This window comes from Panthera tigris, chromosome D1 (assembly GCF_018350195.1).
Source record: "Panthera tigris isolate Pti1 chromosome D1, P.tigris_Pti1_mat1.1, whole genome shotgun sequence".
Lineage (NCBI taxonomy): Eukaryota > Metazoa > Chordata > Mammalia > Carnivora > Felidae > Panthera > Panthera tigris.
This window is the reverse complement of record NC_056669.1, coordinates 114,598,422-114,617,813: the sequence shown is the minus strand read 5'-3', so window position 1 is coordinate 114,617,813 and position 19,392 is coordinate 114,598,422. Positions and strand designations below refer to the sequence as shown.

The 19,392-nt window shown below is 49.2% G+C and overlaps 1 protein-coding gene across 9 annotated transcripts; it reads right to left on the bottom strand.

Moving 5' to 3' along the window:
- On the bottom strand, positions 1-19,364 carry SIRT3 (sirtuin 3). 9 transcript variants are annotated; one of them, XM_042957631.1, is made up of 8 exons: positions 18,836-19,364; positions 14,717-14,864; positions 13,531-13,719; positions 13,207-13,439; positions 11,521-11,621; positions 5,881-6,042; positions 1,960-2,169; positions 1-520 (listed from the first exon to the last, which is right to left on the bottom strand). In XM_042957631.1, the coding sequence occupies exons 1-8, from the start codon at positions 18,888-18,890 to the stop codon at positions 500-502; spliced, it is 1,119 nt and encodes a 372-aa protein (XP_042813565.1). In that variant the 5' UTR covers positions 18,891-19,364; the 3' UTR covers positions 1-499. The 9 variants fall into 9 exon arrangements, with proteins under 9 accessions (XP_042813565.1, XP_007094286.2, XP_042813566.1 ...); XM_007094224.2 differs by having other exon boundaries at positions 19,072-19,165; XM_042957632.1 differs by lacking the exon at positions 13,531-13,719 and having other exon boundaries at positions 18,836-19,363.
- Positions 19,365-19,392: the final 28 nt, after the last annotated feature.

Below are 19,392 nucleotides of genomic sequence, written 5' to 3'. Positions count from 1 at the left end.
GACCAAAGAGTTTATTTCACGCCAGAAATGAATAAAGTTTCTTTAATTAAAAATAACATTACTAAGGAGACCAACATACTCAAGGACCCTATTCTATTACTTGGGACCCAGGACCATGCCTTGGGAGTGACTAAGGCCACTCAGCCAGAGACTGGGTCCTTCTAACAGACCGAGATGCCAAGCCCTTCAGATGGAGACCTGGACACATGGCTGATCCAGTCGGGGCTTTCCGTTGGTCTGTTTGAGTTCAAGCTGTCAAAGCTTTTGCAGTCAGCCTCAGCAGACTGAAGAGTCCCAACAGCAGAAAGGTGCCAGTGTGACGGGTGGCCTGTGGTGTGAGCACAACACGACCGGTCGGCACAGAGCTCATGACCTGGGCAGCCTCATTCTTCCTTAGGCCGCAGGTTCCAGTTCGGCCAAAACTGTTTCCTTAGCGGTGGGCAGTGACTCCATGGAACCATTTCTGGTCCCGGGAGTGGTGGGGGGACCAGCCATCACCCTATCTGTCCCGTCCATTGAGCTGGAACACAAAGAAGGGAAATCAGTCCTGCAGATCTCAGGGCCTGGGTTTGAACTATCATAAAACAAAAGCTTTTCTGCCTCTGCCAATGCTGCTGTTGAGCCAAAGTAACATGATGCCAGCAGGGCTGGGCAAAACTGGGTGGCTAAATGGAGGGCTTCATTTAAGTGACCATGTGAAATGTTCTGGAGCTCACGTGCTCAAGATTATGCACTATTTGGCAAAGCAACCTAAACTGGACTGCAGCCCGTCCCTTGACGTTTACTCTTGGATGGCACCTCTTTTTAAATACATAAACCCCTAAGACCAGGACCCACTTTACATAGATTTCTGTAAGACCAGAAAATGCACAGGTCAAATCCCCGGGGCCACGTGACTTAGTGTTGTTCCTGTATGGGAGTGGGACGCCAGAGCCAGGAAGCGGCCGGGCGGGTCTGACCAGGGCACCTACCCTCCTCTCGGCGTGTGAGGTACACGCTTCAGTGCTACCTGCACTCTCTGCTTCCCTCAAACGACCGAGCAGCATAACTGGTATTTCAATTGAGATGACGAGTGACGCCAGCCTACGTGTTAGCCATTAGAGCCAAACTCTGGAGGGGAAGGCTAGAAAAAACCGTGGCCATCGTGTCCACTGCGTGTGGAAATCGTGTGAAGTCTCCTATCCTTAATAAGCCTTATTCTTCTCTCTTGGGTTCAACTTGGTAAGAAACCAGCTGCTTGGGGCTATTGCCAGTGGAGGTGAGGGGAAGGCCTGACCCACGGCCCTGAGCCCTGAGGCAGTCACAGCTGAAGAGTAAGGCTGTCCCCAGACCTCTGCCCCGTCCCCTTTGGGCATTGTCACATGATTGTCTCTGTGAGACAAACGGACTTCAAATGCTTAATGCTGCCTCCTTTAGAAAATAACCTCTCACATCAAGGCTACACATGCTGATTCTTATGGGAAACTGCATTTTCTGTAAGTTCACTTGTTACAGGTCTGAAACCTGGAAGGTACCAAGGGTCTTTGGCCTTCTACCCTGAGCACATTGTCAGGCCAACGGCTCTCACGCTGATGATCTCCCGAAAGCCTCCCCGAGGTGGGCTTCATCCCACACCGCACAGGCACAGACTTCAGCTCCTCAAACTTCGGCTCAGAGCCACACCTTGGCCTGGAGCTGCTTGGTGCCGCTTTATTTTAGGGACAAAAGGCAATGCTGCTCTGTGATGCGAGGACAACCCCAGTCCACCGGGACCAAGTCACGGCTCTGCCAGTGGAGAGCAGGCATCTAGCATCCCTTCTTCATGTCCACACGGAGGTGGCCCTGGGCAGCGGCCGGTACGGGTTAACAGCCAGTATTTGCTAGTTCTGTTTTAGCCAGACAGGGTTCCACACCAGGTGGGCCCAGACCCCCAAGCAGTGAGGAAGGCAGCCCTGGAGATGACCCTCTCACAGTCCGTACCTTCTCGGCTTCCTGCCGCATGAGGTCCTGCAACTCTTCTGTCCAGCCCAGAAGCTCCACCAGCCTTTCCACGCTGTGAACCATATCCCCTAGCTGGACCACGTCCCTGCTGCGAGGACGCCAAGCAAAGGGCCCCACCAGGTCCCGGTTGATGAGCAGTCGGGGCACCGAGCTCCGCACGGCCTCAGACAAGCTGGCAAAAGGTTCTACCTGAAAAATTGCCCAGAAGTGAGGAGCACAGTGCCCACCCTCCGAGCCCCTCGGGACACAGACTGACAGTAAGACCTCGGGTACAGGGAAAACTCACCACCTATTTCATTTCTTCCCGTCACACTGTCAGCTTGGTCTCCATGCTTGGGTTCCTCCCTTCCCGAGCCTCCCTCCTGCCTGCGTCCCTCTTTCCGCCTCCCACATGTCCTGGCCTCTGTGGGTCTCTCTGCCCAGGCACATCTGAGCTCCAGCAACTATGCTCCACCTTACCCTCCTCCCAGCAGCATCTGGTTGGGCCACCCACGCTCCCTGGGAGCAAGGACCTGGCCCCACAGAGGGCTCCTGACATGCCCAGCAGAGAGCGTGCCCCACTTTTCCACAGCCCTCACCATCCAGACCTCCAGAGAGTCCTAACTCGGTGACTTTGGGCTTCTTCATGCTGCTTCCAAGTGAAATTTCCATTAGAAATTAGAAACAGATTATTAAATGGTATTGAGACTGCCTCATTATCTGGGACGAAAATGCTCAACTCCTGCCTTCATTGCAAAAATTTCAAATGAGTGAAAGGTTTAAATGTAAACAAAATAGTTCTTAAAGAAAGTTTAGGGTTCATAAGTAAAGGTAGGGAAAGACTTTTCAGGCCTGATAGTGAAGTCAGATCAGACAAAGGAAACTCATGACAGGTCTGACTATGTAATACTGTCACATTATCATCTACATAAAAATACTATGCAGAAAAATAATTTTTTAAACTTTATCATCATAAACAAACTGCAAAAATATTTACAACATGTGAGAAATAGTTTATATTTCTAATTGCTAAACTAATTTATAAACATTTTATTTAATGAATTTATATTGCTAATTTATAGACCAACTAAGAAAATAACTTAATGAAAAATGGACAAGAGATACAAATATGCAATCCAACGAGAACACAGTGATCAATAAACATGAAAAGACGAACTTCACTCTTAATTACAGACATGTTAAATATCCCTCCCTTTCTCTCTCTCTCACATACACACTTATTTCTTTCTAGCCAATCAGATGGATGAAAACTTAAAGACAGGTAATGTTTGCTGTCAGTGAGGATGTGGGAAAATGGCCCACATCTGTTGGTGGCAATGTAATTAGTGTATCTTTCTGGAAAGCAACTTCTCAATATTTCTTTGCTACAAAAGTACTCACATGAATGTGCAAATGTGTATGTGGTTATTCACTACATCATTTTAAATATAATATCTATTATTTTTGTTGCCCATCAACAATAAATTTTGTCATACATCTGTCATCCCTATCTTAAAACTCTCAGGGCTCAGGGGCACCTGGGTGGCTCAGTCAGTTGAGCATCCAACTCTTAATTTCGGCTCGGGTCACGATCTCACAGTTCATGGGATCGAGCCTCACGTCAGGATCTGCACTGAGCATGGAACCTGTTTGATATTCTCTCTCTCTCTCTCTCTCTCTCTCTCCCTCTGCCCCTCTCCCACTTGTGTGCACTCTCTCTCCCTAAAGTAAAAAAAAAAAAAAAAAAAAAAAAAAAAAACCTCTTGGATCTGGGTGTGTTCCAGAATTCAGAATATTTCACATTTTAGAAAACGTCACATGATTTATATACCGTATATTATGTCACACCTCAGTGACATCCGGAGGGGTGATCCATAACCAAGTGCATTAATATTTCCTCCACGCGGCATATGAGATAAAGTCTAAGCCACACTGCAGATTGCTCAGTGCTTACAGACAAGCACTCTGCTTTGGGGCTCCCGACTGGATCCTTGTATCGGCATTTGTCAGGGACACTAGGGGTGCTGACAAGCTAGGTCTCTCTGCACTTCTGGTTAAGATCACCACATCTGTGCAGCGCAGAAGCCTGTGAGGACACAGCAAAACACTCACGGTGCTGGTAGAACAGAAGAGATTCTTTAATTCACTCTGCATCTCTACCTAATGTGTACATTTTTTAAAACAAGCATGTGGTACTTTTAGAATCAAAGAGAAAGGCTATTTTCATTTCACTTAAAAACTACGGGAGGGCTGGTGGCCCCAATGTCCATCACCAGTAGCCAGCACAGGGCAGCCAGACTCAGCACCACATGCCGCTGGCACCATGGCCCTGGCCCTCTGCCTGTCCCCTAGGCCCACCCCTCCAACCAGGCCCAGGGTGGGCATCATGGGTCTGTCCACGCTCTGGGCTCTTCCGGCTGCTCACTGCGCCAGCCCAGGTCATACCTCTGCTCCTTCCTGGACTCCAGATGCAGGAATCCACCTCCCACCGCCCTCATCCACTCGACAGCCCAAAACAGCCCTCGAATCAGTGTGCCGGAGGCCAAGATCCCCCAACCTGCCCACTAGGCTTCTCAGTCTCAGGAAACCAGCTCCATCCTTGTGGTCACTCAGGTCACAAGCCCGGAGCCCTGCGGGGGTCCACACTCTCCCACCCAGTGTTCCTTTAAGCACCTGGGCGCCAACGCCCTCTGCAGCGTTACCTGGCCAACCACCGTCGCCACCTGGACACCACCTGCAAGGCCTCTACTGGCTCTCCCACCACCTCACCGTGCACCATGGCACACTCATGACACAGCACCCACAGGGTCGGGAGGTCAGACCTTTGTCACTGCTGGTCACGGGCAGTTTCCACTGCCAGACACCCTCAGCTGACACCTGCATCTCCCTGGCCTCAGCTCCAAGGTCACCTTCCTGACTCGGCCGTGCAAACCAACCACGTCGATATCACGACCAGCTCACAACCCTTCCCAGCCTTCCTGTCCCATTTGTTGCTTCTCCAGCTGCTGTCATCTAAAACTGTGTCACTTGCTTACACCATCTTACTGTGTCTGTCCAAAGCACTGGAACAGCGGGCACACCACTCTAGGCCTCCGTGGCTGCCCGGGCTCTGAATACAGGCCTTTCTGGCCCTTCTGGCCCTTGCTGCCTACATCCAATTAGGCAGAGCTCATTGCAGGGTCTCATTCTTGCTCTTGATTCCTTTACAAAGTTCCTGAGCTCCAGATCCAGATGCAGAATAGCTTCTGGAATGTGTCCATGAGTGTCTCCCAGGCACCTCAAACACACATGTGCAGAACTGAGCTCGGCACCCTCCCTCTAAATTCCTCCTTACCAACAAATGCCCTGAGGACCCATAGACAGCCAGACCACTCCCTCCCCTGTCCCTGGTGCAGCCAGTCCCTCTCCCTGCCCTCTCTCAGTCACGTGGTCTGACTGTGCCCACAGCCCTGCCTTCTTGAGGACTAGCCCTCCTGGACATCTTGCTTCAATCCCCATCCCACTCATCAGCGATCTCTCTCTGACCCAAGAGGCACAAGCTATGTCCCTGGTCCCATCCTTTCAAGTCTATCACTGCTTCTAGCACAAAATTGGCCTCTGTGATGTGGCCTGGGAAGTCTGTCCCTCTCTACCTGTCCACACCCCTCCCTTCTCCCTTCCCTTCACATGCTGTGCCCCACCCACACTGACAGCACCTCCAAAGCTGAGCATCCTCCCTCCTCCCCATTCTGCCCAGGCTTCCACTCCCTAGGCCGGGAATACCTGTGCTTCCGCACCAGATGAACCCATTCATCTTCTGAAGCTGGGACACCAGGGGGCTCTGAGAGCATCCGGAGCTGGCCCACCAGCCCCACCTCTTCCACCCTATCTTCCTAGCCTCCTCCCCACACACTCAGCCCACCACTGGGCCTGCGGACAAACCTCCAGGGAGGTCCCGAGGATAAGCAGCACATCCGCCATGGGGAAATCAACCACATGTAGCAAGAACCTCTGGGGCAGCGTCTCCCCAAAGAACACGATGTCGGGCTTCACGATGCCAGTGCAGACTGGACAGCGGGGGATCCTGTCCACCATCACTTCGGCCTGTGTAACACAAATAGAAAATGAACCAAGGAAGATATCACAACACACTTTAAGAGATGGCTCTTGGAGCGCCTGGGTGTCTCAGTCGGTTGAGCATCTGACTTCAGCTCAGGTCACGATCTCACAGTCCATGAGTTCAAGCCCCACGTCAGGCTCTGTGCTGACAGCTCAGAGCCTGGAGCCTGCTTCTGATTCTGTGTCTCCCTCTGTCTCTGCCCCTCCCCTGCTCATGCTCTGTCTCCAAAATAAATAAATTTTAAATAAATAAATAAATAAATAAATAAATAAATAAATAAATAAAATAAAAGATGGCTCTTAGGGTGTCTGGGTGGCTCAGTTGGTTAAGCACCTGACTCTTGTTTTCAGCTCAGGTCATGATCTCACAGTTTGTGAGTTTGAGCCCCGCATTGGGCTCTATGCTGACAGCATGGAGCCTGCTTGGGACTCTCTCTCTCTCTCTCTCTCTCTCTCTCTCTCTCTGCCTGCCTCCCTCCCTCCCTCCCTCTCTCTGCCTCTCCCCCAGTCAAGTGTGCTCTCTCTCTCAAAATAAATAAATAAATTTAAAACAAATAAATAAAAGATGGCTCTTAATAAAGGGAGAAAGAGGGGGGGAGCAAGCCAAGAAACAGACTCTTGACTACAGAGAACACACTGATGGTTACCAGAGGGGAGGGGTTTGAGAGATGGGCTAAATAAGGGATGGGAATTAAGGAGGACATTCGTGTTGAGCAACAGGCGATGTATTGAAGTGTTTCATCACTATATTGCACACCTGAAACTAATATAACTCTGTGTGTTACCTAACCTGGATTTAAATAAAAACTTTAAAAAAAAAAAAAAAAAGGAATCAAGACTGTGGCACTAGTGAAGGACCAGACCAGAAACCCTAGAAGCAGACTCACATAAGCAGTCAACCAAATTTCTCCTCTTCAACAAACAGCTGAGCATTATGAAAATTAATACAGGGATACCTTGCTAATGTGGACTCAGGAGGCTGGAAGGAGCCATACCACTCACCATCAATCACACAAAGAAGTGTCAACTAGACCCAACAGAAGAACCCTCAACAGGAGAGAACCACCAATGACAGGCCCAACCAGGGAAGAAATGCACCACCTCCCCTACATCAAATCAACCACTCCAGTGACTCAGCGAGCAAGACAACATCAACTCCATGACCTGGTTCTCCAGCCTCTCCAAACTCCCTCCCTCCTCTCCATCAAATAATGTCCCTCTCCTTTGTTGGCTGGACTTGCCTACAGTTTTGTCATAGCTTGCTTGTCCCAAATAGCAATTTTCAACTATTCCTGAATAAACCCATTTCCCTGGTAAAATAACTGAAAGGGCTATGTTTAAGGAAAACATTACTAGGTGTCAGAAGTGGGATGCAGGCAAGACGCACACACACATCCCCAACCCCACCCAGCGACTGAGGCTGGTGAGCAAACAAACAGGTGCCAGCACCCTCAGCGCCAGCTGGGCTCACTGCTTCCTCACCAACCCTGGGGTTTGAATGTGAGTTTTCTCCTGGATTTGTGCTTCACTCTCTGTTTTGAGCTCTCCAGACTTTATTCAGGACCTGCCCTAAGGCTTCATCCTTTCAGAGAGTACTCATGTGGCCTTTGTCTGACTCCTTTCTAGAGCCCGGCTATTCCTACTGGGGCTGTGCTGTTCAGGAATTTTCCTCTTGGCTCTGGAGAAAAGCCTCTGGGAAATGGGATCCCAGTGATCAAAATGCTTTGAGGGTGCCCCTGCCCCCACTCTTCTGGGAGCCCTGCCGGTTCCATGATTAAAAACTGTGCTCCCTCCTCACGTGCATTCTTATATGGACTAACTTAACAAAAAACAATTTACAACTTCAATGGCCATTATGGGGAACTTTCGAGCTCCCCAAATTTCCCTTCCTCACAACTCAATCGGACAGCCATGGGCTCTAAAATTGTCAAAACTGAATTGGATGCTTATTTTCATTGATACCTTGAGGCTTCCAAACAGTTTCTGGGTTCAAAGTCTGCCTTTTTGCAAAATACTATTTGTAAACTAACCAAGGCAGGCAAACAACTGAAAGATGTCCACATGGCTTCTGAGGCCTTGTCCCCTCCCCATCTTCTTTGTCTCCTGACAGGTGGGGTGGCCTTGCGCTCAGGCCCCACCTCTGGCACAGTTTCCCTCTCTTCTCTCCTCACTGTCCCCAACCCCCCTCTACCTATCTCTCATTCTAGCCCTTTTGCTGAGCTTCCTTTTCCCTCCAAACTTCTCCTCACCCCTCCTCTCCCAAACCTATTACTACCCACCCCTCTACAGTTAACTCTGCTGGGGGTCCCAAAGAACACCCCATTGTTTACGTTGCCTGGATTAAGGCTGAGTTTTGAGCCGTAGTGAAAGAGTTTCCTAAAGTGACTGAGACCCCATAAATTTGCTGAAGAATTTAACATAGTTATTCAAATTTACTAATCTGAGTGCTCAGATTTATATCAATGGGTCCACATGCGTGTTGGTGAGGGTCGGGCCAAACACTGGATGAAAGCATCCTAATAGGAACATCCTGGAAGGGATTTAAAGAAACAGATGCCTAAGTTTTGGGAAGATGCTAGAATACTTGCAAGAAATCACCACTGAGTATTGGGGAAGGTCATCAAAAGACAAAACTGCCAGTTGACCTATGGTCTGGACCCGGCACCTGGGAGCTCCTCACTCCCCCCCCCTCCCCCCCGTCCTTGGAACGCGGGTTCCACTTGCCTTCCCTGTCCCAGAGACTGCTCAAGGACACAGCCTGGAGGTGGTGATGTGCACAGTAGACGTGACCGAGCCCAGTTAAGGCCTCATTATAAACCTGTCGGATGTGGAGGTGGGTGCAGGGATCTGGTTGTCTTGCTGCTGCCCAGGAGGAGCCTCGCACATAAGTTCTCTTACTTACTAAACTGCCACCTACAGGAGCGCCTGGGTGGCTCAGTCGGTTAGGCGTCCGACTTCGGCTCAGGTCACGATCTCGCGGTCTGTGAGTTCGAGCCCCGCGTCGGGCTCTGTGCTGACAGCTCAGAGCCTGGAGCCTGTTTCAGATTCTGTGTCTCCCTCTCTCTGACCCTCCCCTGTTCATGCTCTGTCTCTCTCTGTCTCAAAAATAACTAAACGTTAAAAAAAAAATTTTTTTTTTAAATAAACTGCCACCTACAAACCTAGAGTGGTCACCTCTTTGGTCTTTCCCTGTCCTCCACAGATAAAGGATATCCTCCTCTGATAAAGGACTGCTATACAAAATACACAAAAAATTCTTAAAACTCAACAACAAGAAAATCAGCAACCTAATTAAAACATGGGCCAAAGAACTAAATACACAGCTCGCCAAAGACAATATACAGGTAGCAAATGAGCATTTGAAAAAATATTCCATGGGGCGCCTACGTGACTCAGTCGATTGAGCATCAGACTCTTGATTTTGGCTCAGGTCATGATCCCAGGGTCGTGGGACCAAGCCCCACATCAAGCTCCACACTGCTGAGCATGGAGTCTGCTTAATATTCGCTCTGCCCCTCTCCTCACTTCATGCTCTCTCTCCAAAATAAAAACAAATTTTTTTTAAAGAAGATACTCCATGACTTACGTCATCATGGAGTTGCATAAGACGATACCATCGCACACCTATCTCAACAGCTAAACTCTAGAACTCTGACAACACCAGATGCTGCTCTCATCATTGCTGGTGGAAATGCAAAATGCAAAATGGTACAGCTACACTGGAAGGCACTAAGCTAACATGCTCTTACAATACAATCCAGCAATCAGATTCCTTGGTATTTACCCACGAGTTGAAAAACTTATATCCACACAAAAACCTGCACACAGATGTTTATAGCAGCTTTATTAATAAATGCCAAAACTTAGGAACAACCAAAGTGCCTTTCAGTACATAAATGGATAAACTGTGGTCCATCTAGACAAGGGAATATTATTCAGCACTAAAAAGAAATGAGCTATGAAGCCATGAAAAGACAAGGAGGAAATGTAAATGCATCTTAGTAAGTGCAGGAAGTCAGTCTGAAAAGGCTGCTCACTGTATGATTCCAACTCTGACATTCTGGAAAAGGCAAAACCATGGAGACAATAAACGGATCAGTGGTTGCCAGGGATTGTGCTGGGAAGCATTGACTGAGTAGTGGGTAAAGGGTTTTCCTTTAGGGTGATGAAAATGTTCTGGAATCAGAGGTGGTGTTTGCACGACACTGTAAATATATTAAATGCCAATGAATTATATACTTTAAAATGTTTAATTTTACGGGGGCGCCTGGGTGGCTCAGTTGGTTAAACATCCAACTTCAGCTCAGGTCATGATCTCACAGTTTGTGAGTTCGAGCCCCACATCAGGTTCTGTGCACACAATTCAGAGCCTGGAGCCTGCTTTGGATTCTGTGTCTCCCTCTCTCTCTGCCCCTCCCCTGTTCTTGCTCTCTCTTTCTCTCTCTCTTAAAAAGAAATAAACTTTAAAAAAAAAACAGGTTTAAAAATGTTTAATTTTACGGTTATGTGAATTTCACATCATCGAAAAGTAAAAGACAAGGCCCTATTCCTCATCAATATTTCAGACCTTCATCTTTATTTAAAATTTTCCAGCTTGTCCTATTGCACTTTGAGAAACCCATCCTACAGAAATATTGCCAGAAGTACACAAGGGTATAAGCATGAGTGTCACTGATGCATTATTTTTAATAGTAAAAATCAGAAACATCAAAAAATGTCCCACAGTAGGTGAATGGCTAAATGTATTACTCTAGTTACTAAAAACAGTAAGCAGAGCTGTGGTTACTGACACAATAAATCCATGAAATTTTGTTCTGTAACAGAGCAGGTTGTAGATTAAGGTTAATAATCCTGTAGCTAAAAAAAAAAAAAAAAAAAAAAAAAAAAAAAAAAATTGGTCACTGTGTGTTGTAGGTACATAGATATGGTCATGTATGTTTATATATACCTTTTTTTATTTTTTTAAAGCTTATTTATTTATTTTGTGAGAGAGAAAGAGGGAGAGAGAGGAGTGGGGAAGGGGCAGAGAGAAAGGGAGAGAGAGAATCCCAAGGAGGCTCCACACGGAGCCTGACAAGGGGCTTGAACTCATGAACCATGAGATCATGGCCTAAGCCCAAATCAAGAGTCAGTCTCTTAATCGACTGAGCCACCCAGGTGCCACGCCCCTCCCCTTTTTTTTAAAGGCTTGTAACATTACATACCAAACTGTTAAAGTGGGCTATAGGAATCGGCCGAAGGGAAATCCATTTTCCCCATTTCCCTACATATGCCTTATCTCCCCACGTATTTCTTAATTTTTGACAGGCATATATTACTTTTCCAATTTAAAAATAAAGAAAAACATTTCACACCATTACTGTTCTGTTGTTCTTCTAATACAATGCTTCTAAAATGTCACTTCTCCAGATCACTCCCACCGCAGAGTGCAGAAGGGAGAGAACTGCCAGCATGACAACTCACCCAAACGTCCTTCCCTGGGAAGGGCCTTCGGCAGACAGTGCACGTGGCAGAGGCAAAGGATCCGTGAGCTTCAACCAGCTTGGAGGCAGGGATGCCAGCCACTGAAATTCAAGCCAAAGCAAAGTGCTGCTGGCTCTGGGGTGGGTGCACAGGCCCCCAAGCATGGCTCTGAGCCTGGCAGGTCCCCAGAGGCAGTCACAACCCTCGTGCAAGCCTGGCGTCCCTGCCTCCACCACCTCCAGATGACGCCCCACTGACCAGAATGAGCACCGATGGAGCCAAACCAAGGTTAAAATGAGGCCTGTCAACAAGTTTGATGTAAGTTCAGATAAAATTATATTTAATAACTAGGAAAACATTTTCTATTCTACAGATACCCAGTAAAAGTGAAAAAACAGTACAAAGACAGTTTCCAAAAAACTATAGAAAAACAGAGGTAACTTATTATGACAGTTGTCTGTTCCCACTGTCAGCTTCTGGGCTGTGGGCGGACAGACAGTCCCAGCTGCAAGTGGCTTCCACTATCCCCGCCATGGTCCTAAATCTCCATACGCTACAGCCCACAAGCCAGAGCTCGCGCCTTCGCACGGGCCTGCCTGCTGCAACTCCAGAAGAAGAGGTCGCCCCCACAGGGGTTCCACTGCTGCCTATGGGGCTGCAAGCTGCAGAATCCTTCTGGCAAGGAATTATTTTCCTGGAGTTGAGGTGACTACTTTCTTCAAATCACCAGATGTCTGCAGCCTGGCCGAGCGGATGCTGGCTCACTAAGAGTCAGCACTCGTTGGAATCTGCCCGTAAGAGAAAGGCTCAGCCATGCTTCTCTAAGATGCGGTCAGCAGCCAGTACGATCTGTGAATCACTGGTTGTGGCCGCCCTCGGGACAGTCAGGAAATCATTACACACAGAGTTTGGTAATTCTAAGGCATTAATAGCGATTTCTTTGATATCGTAGTTATGATATCGTAGTTATGATTTTTAAATCTTTATTTTCTAGAGTTACCCACTGAAGTACTTACAGATTGTTTACAGATTAAGTTTATGATGTGAGGGATCTGCTCCAAAATAACGGGGTGAGAGAAAACGTGGGGGAAAGAAGACACAGATGAAGTGAGGACCGGCTGTGAGGAGGACGTGACGGCTCGTTACGTTCTCTCTACTTTTCTGTGCTCAAAACATTTCACAATAAATTTCTTGAAAAATAAATCATCACTGGAGCTCCTGGGTGGCTCAGTCAGTTGAGCGTCCGACTTCGGCTCAGGTCACGATCTCGGGGCTCGTGAGTTCGAGCCCCGCGTCGGGCTCTGTGCTGACGGCTCGGAGCCTGGAGCCCACTTCGGATTCTGTGTCTCCCTCTCTCTCTGCCCCTCCCCCACTCACGCTCTGTCTCTGTCTCAAAAATAAATAAACATTAACAAAAAATTTTTTAATTAAAAAAAAAAGAAATCGTCGTATCAGATTAGCAAACTAAAGCTCTCAATCGTCACCTTTAGCTCCATCCAAAACTCATAGCCCAACAAGTATGCCAAGACATCAGGTCCACCAACGAGGTCCCGACAGTGGCCCTTAAAGACACAGTGGACATTTCTGTCAGGGATGAAGGCAAAACAAGCCGGCTTGAAATGAGTCACAGGGGAGGGGAGAAGCAGTCCCTGCAGAAGAAGAGGCGTGGACAGGTGGAGAGCTCACCTCTCTCGAGCCCATCGATGTTCTGTGTGTAGAGCCGCAGAAGCAGCCCCTTGTCGTGGAGCAGGCGGAGGAAATAGTGTATGACATTGGGCCTGTAGCTCCCGGGGTGCAGCTCCTTGGCCAGAGCGAAAAAGGGCTTGGGGTTGTGATGGAAGAAAGTGAGCTCGAAAATGGCCTCAGGGTATGGGAGGTCGTACCGCTGCAGGTTGCTGTACAGGCCGCTCCTTGGAGACCTGCAAGGAGGGGCAAGACGCCCTGAGCCCCGTGAGGCGGGCCGCACAGCGGACCAGGGTGGTGAGGGAGGATCTAGGCACTGCAGGGCACCTGAAGTCCGGAATGCCGCTGGGCGTGCTGACGCCGGCCCCCACCATGACCACTGCCTTCTGGCAGGCTCCGGCTCGAATCAGCTCAGCTATGTCCTGGAGAAAAAGCTTCTCCTTGCCGTTGCCTCCGCTTCCAAAGATGCTTGAGGCACTAGCAGAAGAAGATATAGGTCTTCTTCCACCTGTAATGCTGACAGAAAAGGAGAGTGGCCAGGTGACTGTGACAGTCAAGCTCATGCTAGCCCTGCCATGACCCCCACCATGGAGAACGACCATACACTTCCCTCCTGTCCCCCCAGATGATCACTTTCTCATCATCGATGACTACTGGGCTGAAAGAGAAGTCTCAACTTAAAAATCAAAACTTCTTTGGGAGCAAAAAAAATCAGGTTAGTCAGACCTGTGCAAACAAGGAATGTGTCACGTCTTAACTCCTGTTACCCAATGCCAGTGCGAAAAGAAGAGGGTTGCTCACCAGAGGTGTGGGGCTCTGTGGGGGGCTCTGGACATGCTCTCTGCAGAGCCATACACTGTAGCATACCCGAGATGTGACAAACAGGCAGTGACCTTTAAAGAAAGCTAAATGTCCCAGGCTTTACACCGAATCTTATCAGGAGGAAAAGTGGTTCTAGAGACCATTCCAGAAAGAAACATGCCCTGGCAGCTAGGGATTCACACTGCCACAGAGACTTGATCTTCAACGTCTGCAGCTGTTCAGGAAGCTGCTCATATTATGCAGCTGCCAAAGGAACCCCACCACCAAGGTAAGGGGGTGGGCACACTCAGCCCAGGCTCTCTCTGCAAAGCACCAGAAGACTTCTCAAGTCACCCGCAGAAGCCAGGAGCCAAAACACTCACAGGGCTAAGTATTAGGAATAGGAGATGGTCTCCCATAGGAAAAAAGAGCCAGACACAATAAACAAATCACAGGCTCCAGCGAGGCCTCAGGACTTGGACGCTCAGAAAGCAACAGGAAGGGAAAAAAAAGCAATACAACTAACACAAAGCCAGTAGCACGGTCTGAACACATCCCACTGAGGCGAGGCTGCAGCTGTGGGAAATATGGGGCACCAGAGCCGCACCTCATATGGGCCTGGTAAGGCCTCCTGGGTTTACTGATCTGCCGTTCGGGCCCCTGCTTGGCGTCTAACCGAGCTGCATGACTCCTACATCTCCTGGCAACTCACCCAGAGTTCAGGGCTGCCAGCCCCACTGCACAGGACGCCTTTCTCACACCCCAAAGGCTGGCGGCCACCGCGTCTGTTCTTCCAGGGGAAGGCCCTTGATGACCCTTCCCCAGGACATCTCTGACTTCCGTATAGAGACTCCTCCACCCTGATGGGAAAAGAGATTCAACAGATGGAACCGACAACCCTCCCCAAACGAGTGATGAGCCTAACGTGAATACAGACATAAAAACAGGAAACTGAGAGTGTTTCTTTTACTCTTTTGTGATACAGGCAAGAAATAAGCACCCTAAAAGCACACCTCAGATACACATCAGGACAATTTAGAGTGTATCTTGTAGGAGTGTGGCCCTAACTTACTCTCCTGCGTGTTGTCTTTGTGTTCTTTTGCTCCTTACGAAACCAATTCAGGTCTCCCCTGAAGCTCTGTTCCCCACCCTAGCACAGCATACCCACCCCAGTGACACTTTCAGCCCCCACTATGCCCTCTTATATACCAACCCCCCCCCCCCGTTTCAGCCAAACAACCGACTCCCTAGCTCTTGTATATGCCCTAAAATCAGCTCCTGCCTGAATGACCTTTCTCCACCTCAGCATGTCCAAATCTCCCACAGCAAGGCCAGGACCAAATGCCACCTCCTTCATGAAGCCACTGCTGAACCCCCGTGAGCAATCACTTTGCCCTCGTCGGGCTCCTGCTCCTTTTAGGGAGACTGACACCCCTTCCTCTCCTGCAGTGACCCTGTGCTGGCTTGCACACTCCACTCTGGGGTCAGGGGTTTGCTTGCTGCTCATGGTCCACTTGCCTCTGTGTCGTTGCCTCTCCCAGCATACAAAGCATCATCTTGGTTTTCAAAAGAACAGATTTCTAAAAGGTACGTAAAGAGAACGAGGAACATGACAAAGGAAAGCGTGCAGAGCTGAGGGCACCCAAAGGAGAATCAGAGCCCTGGCTCGATGTCCCATCATCACTCAAACACCCTGAGCCTCAGAGGCTCAAGTCAAGAGCAGGAAATGATTCTTTACAGTCTTGCTTATTAAGAAGATCTATAGCAGATCTTTCCCAGCAGAAAGTACAGAAAATACAGTAGAGAACACAGTGCTTCCCCTCCTCCCCACACTCCTGCAGAGATGCCCACAGACCCTAAAGGACGGTCTGCTGCATCGGAGACTTGCATGAAAGCACCTGTCAAGCAGTTCTTCTGAGTGCAAGTTGAGGAGGTTTCCAAAGGAAATTTTCTAAAGAAAACTGGCCAGATGGTCGGGAAGAAAAGACAATCATCTGGCTCAAGCTCTACCTATTAAGCGCCCCACTTTACACAGCATCTAAAACAACTCTTCCCCTACAGTCTTCCTTCAAAAAATTTACTACATTCCTCCCAAATGCAACTTATTATAAGAAATACAAAAGGAATTTAAAAAGTTGTAATATGGGGCGCCTGTGTGGCTCAGTCGGTTGGGCATCTGACTTTGGCTCAGGTCATGATCTCGCTGGGTTTGTAGCTTCGAGACCCACGTCGGGCTCTGTGCTAACAGCTCAGAGCCTGGAGCTGCCTTCAGGTTCTGTGTCTCCTCCTCTCTCTGCCCCTCCCATGCTCGTGCTCTGTCTCTGTCTCTCAATAATAAATAAACGTTAAAAATTTTTTTTAAAGTTGTAACATTGTGATTTATAGTAAATATGTTTTTGGTCTTCATCCCCAAACCCTTGGAGTCTCTAAGAGAAAAGGGAACATCTTTTGTTACAACAGTTGGTCTCCCGTCCTCAGTTCCTGAAGTCCCTTCGGAGCCACGAGGGGGAAGTGGGTGTCCTGTTCCGCATAAACAGCCCCTTTACACCACAACTGGGTTTGTGTCCATGAGGAGACTTTTGGAAGAGCCCTAAGGATGGGGGCTGGGTGCCAGGGGGAGCCAACTATGATTAGAGGGTTTGGAGTCTCCGCAAAAACGCAAAAGGAGGGGGTCCTGCGGGCTTCCGGGCTGGTGAATCACGTGCAGAAGGGTCCAGGGACCCTCGCACACCCCACCCTATGCATCTCTACATCCGGCCGTTCCTTCAGATTCTTTAATAGTCTTTGTAATAGACCTGCAATCTACTAAGTCAACTTGTCTTCCAAGTTCTGGGAGCTGCTCCAGCAAATTAACAGAACCAGAGGAGGGGGTCACGGAAACCAATTAATAGCTGGTGAGTCAGAAGCACAGGAGACAACCTGGATTGGCGTCTGAACTGGGGGCGGGCTTGTGGGACTGAGTCCTTCACCTGTGGTGCTTTCTTCAGGCAGGTAGAGTCAGAACTGAGTTACTTTGGTGGGACACCTGGCCAGTACAATAAAGGTTTCTTGGATAAACGAAAAACCCCTGGGTATCTATTAAACTCCTCACCAACATTTAGTAGCTGTGTATGGTTGCATCAAGTAGATGTACCATTACTTAAGTATTAATTCATTATTGGGCATTTAAGTTAGTTTCTTAACAACTGTGGGCCTTTAAGACATTCCCGTATGTATATTCAATTTCTAGGCAATGATGTAAAGGAAACCTGACTAACACGCGGTGGAGACCAACAGGAGGAGCTCTCACACGCACCCCTCACTCCCCCCACCCCCACCCCGTCACTCCCCGCAGCCCTTTGCATTCCCAATGGGGGAAAAAACCTGGGCTTCACAGCCCCGGGTGAGGAAGGAGGGTTTTCTCCCCTCCCTCTCCCCCGACAACCCAGCCAATGAGGGACCATCACAGCCCAGCCAATGAGAGGCCAGCCCAGCCCAGCCAATGAGAAGCACTACACTCCAGCTCCCAGTTTATTTCGGAGGACTTTTTGCTTGTAACAGACTTCCCAAGCCCCATCCCCCTTCCTCTGTAAAACACCATTTCTCTCCTCTGTGCCTAGGACTTGCCTATGGTTTTGCCATAGCTTTCTAGTCTACATTTGGAGTTCTCTGCTATTCCTGAATAAATCCATTTTGCTGGCAATAACTAACATTTTATTTTTAAGGTTAACAGCAAAGATCCCAAAATGTACAATTACTGCATGAGGAACAATAAAAATGTATATATCTTTAGACCCAGGATTTCCACTACTAGGAGTTTATCCAAAAAGTGAGTACAAACAATGAACCTCGGCATTATTCCTAATAACTAAAGATTACAAACTGCTTAAATAAGAAAATTATTAAATACATTATGAAGCATCAATAGAATGGAATTCTACAGATCCCACCCCCAACCTAGGGCAGGGCGGTGCATCCTCAGTTTCCCCAGCAGGGACAGGCAGTGGGAGGAATCTGGTCACCAAGAAGCGGAGGCCAGATCTTGACCTCCCTCTGTGGGCACAGGAGCAACAGTTCCCTCCTCCTTGACCCTAAGCCCTTTCTTGTAAGGCGCGACAGGGCCTGGGGAGCTCTTCGTTGGGGCAGATCTGGTGGTTCCAATAAAAAGTCATACAAAAAAAAGAAACAAAAACAAAGAAAAAAAAAAGGAATTCTACAGATCAGTATAAAAGACTGAGAAAGCGTTTATTTTTGAGATGAAAGTAACTCCCAAGACATATTGCTAAATATAAAAGGCAAGGTACAAAGTGTCAACTATGAACACACAAGTGTTGCTTATACACATCAAAACTACGCAGGAGATGGGGCGCCTGGGTGGCTTAGTTGGTTAAGCATCTGACTTTGGCTCAGGCCATGGTCTTGCCATTGGTGAGTTCGAGCCCGGCATCAGGCTCTGTGCTGACAGCTCCGAGCCTGGCGCCTGCTTGGGATTCTGTATCTCTATCTCTGCCCCTCCCCTAATCGCACGCGCTCGCTCTCTCTCTCTCTCTCTCTCTCTCTCTCAAAAATAAATAAACATTAAAAAAGAAATTTTTTAATCCCGTGAGAAGAAACAAGAAACATGCCACGGCGGCCTCTGGAATATCCACTGAGCTGCGTGAACAGGAACTTGACATTTCAGGTTCTGCAGTGCCCCGCCGCGCACGCAGACAAAGCACGACGCCCGCGCTCGCCGGACACTGAACCGCAGCCACTCGCCTGCGCGGAGGAGCTCGTCCCCACCCTGGGCCCCGCCCGCCGCGCCCTACCCCAGAGGCTGCGGGCCCGCGCCCACCGACCGAGGCCCACTCACCTGCCGGGCCCCAGAGCCTGAGGGCGCAAAGAGCAGGCCGAACCCACCGTGCCATGTCCCAGCTGCTCCGCCGCCCGCTCGCGACCTTGTCCCCGAGGGCCACGTGTCCGCCTCCGCCGCGCGCCCCTCCCCGCGAGCCCAGGTTGGGATGGACGCCAGGTGGGGGCGGCTTCCTAGCCTGCTGAGCTCCCGCCTCTGGCCCTGGACACCAAACCAGGAGCCTGCATCTCTCTAACCTGCTGTCCCGCCGTTTTCAATCAGGAGGGTGATGGTGACACTTGGCGAGCGCTTACTACCGCCAGGAGTTACATTTACACTTAGTCCAGGAAGTTACTGTTATTATGGTCCCCGTTTGAGACGAGAAACTGCTGGTCACAAAGGCCGAGGCCACAAAGCCTGTCGATGGCCCTCCATCACAGGGCCACCAGGCCCTCGTACTCAAGGGCACAGCCAGCTGCGCGGGAAGTCCGGTACAAACCCTGCAGAGAATTTCTTCCAAAGCAAGGGCGCGGTTACCCTGACAACCAGCGGGCGCCGCAGGCCGCGGGGACGCTCCC